This window comes from Solea solea, chromosome 1 (genome assembly GCF_958295425.1).
Source record: "Solea solea chromosome 1, fSolSol10.1, whole genome shotgun sequence".
NCBI lineage: Eukaryota > Metazoa > Chordata > Actinopteri > Pleuronectiformes > Soleidae > Solea > Solea solea.
In genome coordinates, this window is record NC_081134.1 from 12,672,897 (window position 1) to 12,685,010 (window position 12,114).

A 12,114-nucleotide genomic window follows, 5' to 3' on the forward strand; every position below is an offset into this window, starting at 1 on the left:
GGGACCTGCTGAATTCCAAAGAAAGATGATTTAGAAGACTTTATTTAGAAGACTTTATTTATTTCAGACATTTCTGATAAACTGGGATTTTTCATGCACACACAATATCTAGGTTTTACAGAGAACAGGCTAAAAAAAGGGGAAATATCAAGTGAACGGCAATTCTTTGAGCATGAAATGCTTGGTATTAGAATGGGAGACTGGTTCCACAGCAGCAGAAGATACTTCAGGCTGGTGAGTGTAGACCACTGTCATGACATGAAGACAGTCATCTGAAATGCAGTGTGAATAGTTTGCATTTTGAAATAGCAGCAGGGACGGGAGTTTTGAAAATTGTGCATTTTGATCATCGTTGATTTGGTTGCATTTTTACCATCTAAAGTGTGGGAATCACACAAAAATAAACAAATAGAAAGGTTTTGGGGTTTTTTCAGTTTTGTAATTAAAGTTCCGATTAACTGTTTCACAGTTATGATTAAAGTTAAAAAAAGAAAGAATTGCTATAAACAAAGCTTTTGTCTTCAATAAAATTAACTTATCATTTGTGAATAAAATAATACATAATTTATTTTCTATGCATTTACATTTAAATACAATAATATATATGCATTTATATTGTTATATTGTGAAACTACAGCAATTGTAAAAACTGTAGTCAAGGTGAAAAACTAAGTGATTACGGGAGCCAATCACAGGACGCCACGTCATTGGTCCAGCTCATTAACGATCACCTGGTGCAGTAGGTGAAGCTTGCCACATTCTCTGGTCTGACAATGCTGCTTAAATGACACATAGTTATCTCCAAAGCTGCTATAGACTAAATCGTGTTCGCAATGTCAGAAAAGACTCCTCTCCTCCATTACCGACTCGGCAAACATGGACAGACCAAAGCGACCAACGAGGACAACCCGGTCCCAAAGCTCGGTGTGGTGTTCGGGGTGGTTACACCGACTTTACTGTCCATGTTCAGCGTTGTTGTGTTTCTGCGAGTGGGTGAGTGAAAGAAAGAAAGCGATGGCGAAACAACAACAACAACAACAACTACTACTACTACTACTACTACTACTACACACAAATATAGAATAACAGCACCGTTAGTTCAAAGGACCCGTGCTTACAACTGGTGACAATGTTAACCAAACAATCCAGAAGTTGTTATTGAGCCTATTCATTAATAGCCACAACCAGCCATTATATTTCCCTTACTGATAAACAAATATATATATATGTATATGTATATGTATATATATATATATATATGTATATGTGTATATGTATATGTATATATATATATGTATATGTATATGTATATATATATATGTATATACATACACAACAATTTGTTGCTAATCTCTGGGTTAAGGTTAAATACAAATGTAATTTCACTTTAAAATGAACTTGTATTAACTACATAAATTGCTTGTTTTTCTCATGTTCTGATTCATTTCATCTGACCATGAAGTACATTAGACTTCCTCACATTATTAACACTAAAGTGGGGATCTGGAAGTGATAAAAATGTCCTGATCATTGACCCATCATTTACTTTCTGAATGATGCTGCTCACATTCAAACAGGGTTTCCTAAACAGTGATTGTGTTTGTAGTGATTTGGGTTACATTATAAATAAAGTTTTGTCTCCTTCCTCATGCAGGATTTGTAGTGGGTCAAGCAGGACTCTATCAGTCTGTTGCCATGTTCCTGGTGGCCTATTTAATTATCACAATGACTGTGCTCTCTGTGTGTGCGATCTCTACAAATGGGGCTTTAGACGCTGGAGGTGCCTACTGTATCCTTTGCTGCCTGTGATTTAAGCATCACTATTGACACACAAATTATGTCTCTGCGCATTCTCCGTTTACATTTCTGTCTCTGGAGCCAGATTTAAATTCCTAAACTCTGATTCCCAGACATGATCAGCCGAGCTCTGGGTCCAGAGTTTGGTGGCAGCATTGGTATCATGTTTTTCTTTGCGAACGTGTGTGGCAGTGCTCTCTATGTTTTGGGTCTGGTTGAGGCTATCATGGCTACATTTGGCATCCCAGAAGGTAAGGTCAGGCATCCAGGCACGCGACTGTGTGTTTGTTATGTTAAACACCCCTGTTTTATTGTCCTTTTTTTCCCCCAGAAAATGCTGCACCTGTCTTGGGTCTAACTCAGGTGTTGCCTTCAGGATACTGGTGGTCTGTGCTTTACGGCACTGTCCTTCTCTTTCTGTGTTTCATTGTCTGCTTGGTGAGATCAGGTCACACTTTTCATTATACTTTACACATTATAAAAAGAAAGTGGGCTGCAATTCAATTAAGCCACACAATCAAAAAAAAAAACCGTCAGATTGAGTTTTGTCCTTAAAGATAAAGATCCACAGTCCTTTTCAAATTAAAATGAGAGTAATGATGTGAAAATTCCCCGATATCGCGAATCCTATCGCAATTAGCTATTTATTCAAAATCGTTCAGCCCTACCACAAATGCATCAAAGCGCTGTTGTTGTCATGACAGGTGGGAGCCCACATCTATGCCAAAGCTGCGTTCATCATTTTCATCATCGTCATGACAGTCCTGGTGTCCATCTTCATTAGTTTCTTCGTTGTTCAGCCGTTTGTGGTGATTCTGCCAGATACCTCAGCTCTAAACAGCACCAGTCAGAGGTTTGCCAATTTTACTGGATTCCACCTCCACACCCTGAAGAGCAACCTAGGATGTAAGTGATACTGTTTGTTTGTGCCGTCAAATGTAAAGGATTTTTCTTTAAAGTTGTATCAGCTCCGGGCCTGGTCTTGCTGCCGAAGACTGCACCACAGTGAATTATTGATCTGAATATAGATCCCTGCTTGTACAGATTAACCTTTTATGTGTATGAATAATAAAACCTTTTTCCTGTCTCTCTTTCTAGCCAGTTACACGTTAGACTACACCACAGAAGTCACAATGACTTTTGCCACCGTGTTTGCTGTCATGTTCAATGGTTGCACAGGAATCATGGCTGGCTCCAACATGTCGGGTAAGTTGGTGGTAACAAAATAACATAAATAAATACATTTTGCCAAGAGAGGGTCATTCTTTCTTGCTATAAGCTACTACACAAATTAAAAATACACTGATAGAAGGATGACAAATGGTGCAAACCTTGGTGTGAGAAGGCTGAACCTTGCCTCAGTGCTTTTATTTCTCTGCTGTGTTTTGCAGGCGACTTGAAAAACCCGAGCTATTCCATCCCAAGAGGAACACTTGCAGCCGTCCTTATAACTTTCATCACCTACAATCTGCTGAGTCTGCTGGCTGCCTGGTCCTGTGACCGGTAAGACTCGCATTATAGAGCCAACAGAGTCAGAGACACTTCAATGGAATTGTCATAGATAATGTAATCAAATGCATTTGTGTCTTATTACCTGAAGTGATTATATATCAGATATGTACAACAGCGACCTTTAGCGTTTAAAGTGGTTACTGCAATCCCAGTTTTTTTAAAGCATTGCAGGGATGTGGTTGCAAGATTTTTCCAAAAATATGGAAATAAATCAATGTAATATTACCCACCATTACGCCGTACCCGTGCTATTTAATTTGTTTATAAACATTGAACCTAGTCGCTTCATTTTAGTATATCAACAACAGACACAGATTTAAAGAACAATAATGAATGTACTGGCTGCACAGTTATCAGTGAAGCGTCATTTGTCTTAATATAATACATTTCTCACACATATTACCTTAAGAGTTAGTTGTCTTTTGTACATGTTACTTGATTAAGATCATGCTTTATTCCCTGTTCTCAGTCACCTACTCCAAAGAGACTACAGTTTCCTGGGAGATATCAATATATGGCCGCCCATGGTGAAAATTGGCATTTACTCCTCCGCTATATCTGCTGCCATGAGTAACCTGATAGGAGCCTCCAGGATCCTGTACGCTTTGTCCAAAGACAACCTTTTTGGTGAGATTCGTAATCATGTGTCCTGATGCCAAATTTTAAGAATGTGTTGTCATTTGTTGTATTAAAAAGTACGAGCAAAATGTTCCTAGTTAAATGGCAGTGTCAGGCTCTAGCTGGCATGGCCCCTTCATTAAAAGTGCATGCATATTTAGGCCAGGATCAGGTCTAAATGGTTGATTCACTGTATGTGACAGCATGCAGGTTTTTTGACAGCCAGTGCCCTGCAGAGCCCAGTCAACATTTGATTATTCAGCCTTTTGTTGGCAGAAGCGTTCATCTCAAATGTGACAAACTGACCCTTGTTAATTTCATCATGTCTTGTTTTCCCAGTGGAGACATTTGAATTTGGAAAGTATCGTTTGACAGCAGATGGCTTGCTCTGTTGACTTTCTCAGAAGGAGCGAGAGAGGGAGAGAAAAAAAAGAATCCTTTCATGTGTTTGGCTCAAGTGCAGGATGATTCACTTGTTTATTTGATTTGATCAAATGAGCAACGTGAGACTTTGCTTCTGTTAACATTATAAATCTGTACAGGTGGTGTCCTGGCTTTGGTGAGGAAAACTTCTCAGAGTGGGAATCCCTGGGCCTCAGTGCTTGTCTCCTGGTTGCTTGTACAGGTACAATATTAACCTGGATACAGTCTTTTCTTCTTACTGCCAGGTAATGTCAGTTCGTCCTCCCCTTGAACTCAACCCTTGCCTGGTCATGTGCATATGTTTGATCAGTGACTTAAATAAAGCCAAAATCCTACCGTGTGTGTCTTGTGAAAAGATTGTTTAGCCAGCATCTAAATGTTTTTTTTAAATTGTGTATTAAATTTAAAACAAACTGAGGAGGACATTTTGGCACATTGCTCACTGACTGGTCTTTAGAACCTTTTTGGTTTTCTTTGAATGTGGTATAAGCCAAGTGACTCTTCTTTATTGTTCCCACTAGTTGGTGCTGTTTGCAGGCAAATTGAACACCATAGCTGGTATTGTAACCATCTTCTTCTTGTTGGTCTATGCTGCTGTGAATCTGGCCTGTTTGGCTCTTGAATGGGCTTCTGCACCAAACTTCAGGTAAAGTGTATGATAACTTACTGTTGTGTGGAGTTTTTTTTCCCACAAAGCTTATTGTTTAAAGGTAATATTCTTTTCATATTCCACTTTCTTCTTCTTCTTCTTCTTTTTTTTTTTAATTTAGACCCTCATTTCGGTGGTTTACCTGGCATACCTGCACACTGGGCATCCTTGGCTGCCTGGTCATGATGTTCATGATCAATGCTATTTATGCCTTTGCCAGCATAGGCTTTATGCTCCTGCTCTTGATGCTTATCCATTACTTTGGTCCCATCAGCAACTGGGGTTACATCAGCCAGGCTCTCATCTTCCACCAGGTGAGTCAGTCTCACATCAAAATAAGTTATGTGAATGTTTCTATTAACAGCATCATTAGCATGTTTTGATTTTTTTCCCCCCATCCCATCTGTGATTCACTCAGGTACGCAAGTACCTGTTAATGTTGGATGTGCGTAAAGACCACGTGAAGTTCTGGAGGCCCCAGGTGCTGTTGATGGTGGCAAATCCTCGCAGCTCTATAGGTCTCATGACTTTCATTAATGACTTGAAGAAGAGTGGCCTCTATGTGCTGGGACATGTAAAGCTGGGTTTACTAGGTGAGAAACTTGTACTAACCTCCAAATTGATATTTTAGTGACTCTAAGCATTAAAGCTATTGAGTGTGTTGTGGCTGTTTTGTTGTTAACTGACTGCTTTTGATGGGAGCAACAACATTGGAAAATTCAAAATTGTACTGTTTTAGTAGTGATATTAAAAATGAATCATTAATGCTGCCCTTGAAGGAGTGAAACCGTTTTCTTTTTCGTGCAGATGGTTTGCCCTCTGATCCTTTGCAGAACCGTTATGACTCCTGGCTGTCTCTTGTGGATCATCTCAACATCAAGGCTTTTGTCAACCTTACCCTGGCCGACTCTGTTCGACGTGGAGTTCAGAACCTGCTTTTCATTACGGGATTTGGTAGGCAAGTTTATCTTGGTTAAGATAAACACGCGCAAACCTTTAAAGTTTTTATGCAAACTGCATGTTTAATAATTATCCAGGTGGAATGAGGCCAAACACCATTGTCCTGGGTTTCTACGATGACTGCACCCCTCAGGACCTCCTCCAAGATAAAATTCTGATGTCCATCGGCTCTGGTTTGGATACAGTCTGTATAACCAAAGATCCCAGAGAGCAGCGGTCCCCCTTTTTCCCCAGTGTGCGGGTTTCTGGGGAAAGCAAAGACCTAAAGGAAGAGGAATATGCGTCAGTAATTTCAGATGCTGTAAAAATGGGGAAGAATGTGACACTGGCTCGTTACTTCAACCAGTTCAGCCGAGAGGACATTTTGGGAAAAAAGGTTTCAGATCAGAAAAGCCTGATGGGCCCCTTTGTTGATGTGTGGCCTCTGAATCTGCTCCAACCAGACAGCCATGGCTACGTTGACATTTGCTCACTGTTCCTGCTGCAGCTGGCCTGCGTGCTTCAAGAGACGCGTGCATGGAAACAGGCAAGACTCCGCCTCTTCCTTTGTGTGGAGGCTGGTTGCAGTCTGCAGGAGGAGGAGGAGAAGAAGCTCAGAAAGATGCTAAAGGAGCTGAGGATCTCAGCCCAGGTGCAGATGGTGGCTTGGGACCAGGTGGTAGCGCTGCACTGGCGGAGACAAGAAGGAAAAGAGAGAGGGATTTTGGTTTCGTCTGCACAGAATGGGGAAAGGATGGAGAGAGAAGAAGCTAAGACGGAAGATGACATCAAAGTGTTCCCCAATAACGCTGCTCTGCTTACAGATGAATACATCTCTGCTGTCAACAATCTGATTTTGCAAAACGGAACCCCTACACCTGCCGTGCGCTTCCTGTATTTGCCCCGCCCACCCGCAGACACAAGCCTTTACAGTGCTTACCTTCACCAGCTGGATCTGTTGAGTCGAGACCTCGGCCCGACATTGCTCATTCATGGAGTCACTCCTGTGGTCACTACTGATCTTTAGATATTGATCTCTGTAACTCATCAACCATCCCAATCACACATTGTTAATCCATGGAAGTGTCTCTAACCACCACTCCTTCATAGTATCAGACATGGGACTGAGATCAGAAAGTCATACCCAAATTCACTATTTATAGAGCTAATGTTTTTCTTTAGGTCCATAAGATTTGAACACCACATTCACTCAGATAATCAAATATGCACATTTTGTGACATGAAAGGAGGAAATGTTTGTAGCAGACCTCTCCCCTCAGTTAAAGCTGGTAGGAGACGATATTGGTCTTTCTTGTGTTTAAATACGGTTCCATCATGAGCACAGAGCTTAATCATTGTGATGTTTGTTTGTTTGTATTAATGGAAAAATAAATTGAACTGTGCTACATCTTTATTTCTGACTTCTCATTCAACTTTTGTGAGTAGTGATCAGTAAATGCTTTGAATACAACCCTCTGCGAACAATACCCCACATTTATACTTGGTGTGTGTAGAACCGCACTTGCAGATAACGCTGAATAACATACACTGATCATGACAAAGCACTCTCTCAAAATGAATTTATCCATTTGGAAGATTGGCTATCTTCCACCAGTAGAGGGCAGTGTAGGCCCAATTTCATGGCTGCTGTAACTGCTGGTGTCCTTCACAGTAGGTTAATCTTATCACAGGTTTTCTGTATTCTAAGCCAGCTGCCACTGATTCATTCAAACCCTGCTGATCTTGAAATGATATTGTGTGTGCGTGTACATATATGGGCATACATGTGTACCTAGATGGGCAAACATGTGTACCTATATGGGCAAACGTGTACATATATGGGCATACATGTGTATATGTGTGTGTGTATAGATATGTATATGTGTATAAAAATGTGAATTAAACCTGTAGTTATAAGGCTTGTGTAAAGCTGACATTACTATTTATAACATGCTTGATTCCCTGTAACCTCTCTAGAAAATTCTTTATACTCTGCAGCTATATGATTTTTCCATGTCATTTTAAGCAGAAGAGGTCTAATGTGCAGCACAACAACAAAACAGATAAATGCAGTGTATTCAGAAGGACACAGTCAACAAAGTGGTCTGTGGATGCTGAAGTGATCTGAACGATTTAAACTGAAAGAGTGACTTATCGGTCAGTGACCTTTACAATCAAGGAAAAGAGCTGAAGATACATCTGTGTGTAGAACAGGCACATACTCCTGATTGAGTTGTATCCAGGCCTCATTAGAGCTTTGGTTACAAACTACCTGAATGACACGGCGAGGTATTTGGTACAGGATATGTGTGGTTGGCAATGGCAAGGCTGTACTCGTCATCAATGGCGTATGTCACGTTGGGTTTGAGAAAAATCCACTTGCTTGAGGAAGATTGACACCCACGTCCACAGCACAAGCTGCATGTGCGAGGGAGTGTGGTCACAGGTGTACTCACATCAGAGTCTACGTGCTATTAAAAGGTTATCAGCTTCACAGATATTGAAGAAAATGGGCATCGGACATTTAATGGACGAAATGTCTCTCCTGACGTCGCCCACATAGACACGTTTTACAAATCCAAACTTGGAGAGATGGAAGTAGTGAATCATTTCCGATTGCTGATTGCTAGTAAAAAAATTCGCTGATGCAGGGAAGACCTAATGAAATGTGACTTATAAGTCGGTGCCCTACTTAGCTTGTATTGTATTAAAGGTGATTGAGTAGAAGTGGTAAAATATGCATCAAGTTTCATAATTTTTTTAGAGATGTCAAAAAGCTGAACTGAAAAATCAGTAAAGTTAATCAATAATGACTATGTGGAATATACTGTATGTAATGAGCATGGAAGCATTTGCGGATGTAGTTAAACCAGATTTTATGAAGAGCTGATCCATCTCAGTTACATTTTGGCCCTGACTGCACCTGGATTTACTCTTGAATGATAGTCTGATTAATCGATTACAGAATAAATCAACAACTATTCTGATCGTCGATTCACTTGATTTCTCAGCTTTTTAAAAGTGAATATTTTCTAGTTTCTTTGCTATGCTAAGAAAATGTGATATATTTTGATTCTGGACAAGACAAGGTTTTGGGGAAACTGTGACGTAATTTATTTTTATGATGACAACTAATCATTTAATTGAGATATCGATCAACATTTTGAAATATTTCTGTCCCACTCTTTGATTTGATGCTTGCACTCCACTTTATATAGTCAAATATATCAGCTTTCATCTATTTATAAAGAACTAATGACGATGCAGTCGTTCAAATGTGGTGATCAACTGTTCGATTTAAACTTCTGATTGATGCAGTCTGGTACATACGTCACATTTCCGGCAGAATACGGAGGTTTTTTTTGTAGGAAGCACTTGCACCCGCCTACGTGACACTGACAAACTGCATGTGGGAAGGAGTGTGTTCACACTACAGTGAGGCAGTCGCCTCTATTTGCTTTCTATAAATGGATATCACATTAACTGTCACGCACACAACCCAGTTGCCTGCTGAAATACAATGGTTCTGAACAAAGAAGATGTATAAAGATGTTGCACTGACACACAATATTTTCTCTATGGGTGTCACTAGTGAGGGATCACCTGAATCACTTCTGATCGACTTTTTTTTTTATCCACCAACCAAAGATATTCAGTTAATTTGTCACAAAACAGCAAAGAAATCAGAACATAATCACATTTAATTAACTTCTGATTAATGAATGATTAATTTAGTAATCAAATAAGAATGGCGTAATAGCTGTACAGAGGGAGACTTACTGCATGTGCTTTGCCTTCAATAAATAAAATAACCTTATCTTTGAAACTCATACAACAGGCTTCTGCAGCTCTGCTCGACTTTGTGAACAGCAAATTTGACTTTTAATCCAGCTGTTACAGCTGTTTGGGTCACATTTGTTGAAAGGATTATGCTCCACTTGAGACTGTACACGGTAATTAAAGTGTTTGAGTGGGATGGCGAAGACAGTTTTATAGTATTACTGAATGTCAGGCCAATTCTATAAGCGAGAAGACAAAGGGCCTGTGTCCATTAAAGCTGTTCTGTGAAGCTTCAGAACTGGTGAATAATTACAAATAATCGTCCATGAGACAAAATGGAGAGCTGAGCATTTGTGAGCGACTGAAACACGCTCAAAGCTGTTGCTGAGGAGACCTTCAGAGAGTCTTTTGTTCTGAAATCTGTAGTTGGATTTGAAATAGTTACTCTGCTCATGCTTTAATTTGCCAAAGTTCTCACACGTCCCAGATTTCAGCTATTATGGCCAAACGTGACGTATTTCACACACGCTGTACAGTATACAATTAAACACGATGAAACTAGTTAACGTGCTTCAGGCACTCGAGATTTTGTTTTTGTCACATAGTGTCAAAGGCTATTTTCTGAGCTGCTGTATGACCAAGCACAAAGTGAATGTTGAGAGAAATCCAAATGTCAACTCTGCAATATGACATCAGTCTACTCAGAAAATCCAATATTGTTTAGAAGGTCTGTGGGTTTTTTCTTTTCTCCTTTTCTTTGGCAGGAGACAAATCTGTCCTGCATGTTTGTTTGTTGTTCAGTCCACCCACATGCTCCATTACCTCCAAATAATTGACTAGGCAATCACTGTCAGCCACATAGAGATGAATTTTCCTTAAACAGAATCCATTGCCCCCCCCCCATGACGTTCAAACCTTGTTTATTTATTGTATTTCCGTCACTGCTGTGTCATTTGTATCAACAATTAGTTACTGGTGTAACCAAGCAAGATTGTACTATCGTCGAAGATGTTTAGCAGTGTATTTGTAATTTCAAAATATTGTCTTTATTTCTGCTATTGTTAAATCTAGGTGTTTTTTTTTATTGTATGCACAACCTTTACATATGCATTTATCTATAGTGACTTATGGTTTTACCACAAACGATACAATTTATGTCAATTTGTTAAGATCCCACTGTCCAGCACATAATTACCTCTACCTTAGTTGTCTTTGAGCAGCATAACTCTAAAAGTGAAGGACTGTTTTTAAATATACCGGGCATGGTATGGCACAAGGAACTAATTGTTAAATGTATTTGTAATGATCTGGATTCTTTTTTTTTTTTTACATTCAGGGGAATGTATATGGGGAAAAAGCAGCCTTGGCAGAGTTATTTTTCAAGTTTTGCTATTGAGTTAGGATGTTACCTTTCATAATCATAACTATACTTTAATTTATAAAAATTTGTCTAGCTTTTTTCATAACAGCAAAACACAAAATAGTGGCTGTCAAAATAGTTCAAACATTAAGATAACAGTGTCATTAAAATGATGAAAAAATCTTTTGAAAAGAGATTCTAACACTAATAGAGAATGGTAATTGCTATTCAAGCTTTGCAAGTATAACAAAAAATGTGAACGTCTCTGCATAACACATGTTTGTGTGCAGTATTTTATTACATAGGCATGTCAAATGGTGGAATGACCAAAAATGTGTCCCTTTTATTACACAGCAGGTAAATCATTTGTATTTCTATACGATTCCATGAAAGAGTTTTATTTTTGTGTATGTGGAAGACACATGTTTTTAATAATTCCCAATGATTTTGTACGTCATTACAGCATTTATCCAACCCTGAATGTGTGAGTAGAAGAGGAGGAGGATGTGACTGAGGTTGTGTCTGGGGCCACACATGCTTGGCATGCTCATCTTTCCTCTCACCTTTTTTCCCCCTTTGCATTGGCTCCACCCAGAGCACATGGCAAAACACACCAACCAAAACTGGCTTTGTTCCTTCTGCCATCTGGTGTTCCTTGTCTTCCATATGTGAAAACTTGTTTTTCTGTGAGGACGATAATACTTCTGGTCCGTCTGTTGACGCACACTGGACACGGAATAAAGACAACAACCATTGTGAATGACTGCGAAAAAACTGCTTAGTTTCAGCCGGCCGCTAGATAAATGGCTAGATAAATGGATAGATGGATGGATAGATGGATAGATGGATGGATAGATGGATATATGGACAGATAGACAGATAGATAGATAGACAGACTGATAGATAAGTCATGCATATATAATTTCTCACAATTATGAGAGCATGAAAAACGTGATCTGAGTTGTCTCTACCAATGGTGTCTCTTCCCAGAACAGATGGTAAGACAGCATCACAGCACCTATGTGTGAACAGAGGT

General features: G+C 39.5%; 1 protein-coding gene across 1 annotated transcript; it reads left to right on the plus strand.

Annotated features, from left to right (window-relative positions):
- The first annotated feature begins 786 nt into the window (after positions 1–786).
- On the plus strand, positions 787–7,211 carry LOC131455928 (solute carrier family 12 member 9-like). Its single transcript, XM_058623809.1, has 14 exons — positions 787–993; positions 1,655–1,789; positions 1,911–2,048; positions 2,129–2,235; positions 2,502–2,703; positions 2,896–3,003; positions 3,189–3,300; positions 3,779–3,936; positions 4,470–4,552; positions 4,872–4,996; positions 5,121–5,313; positions 5,418–5,592; positions 5,807–5,953; positions 6,037–7,211. The coding sequence occupies exons 1-14, from the start codon at positions 834–836 to the stop codon at positions 6,963–6,965; spliced, it is 2,772 nt and encodes a 923-aa protein (XP_058479792.1). The 5' UTR covers positions 787–833; the 3' UTR covers positions 6,966–7,211.
- The last annotated feature ends 4,903 nt before the right edge of the window (positions 7,212–12,114 follow it).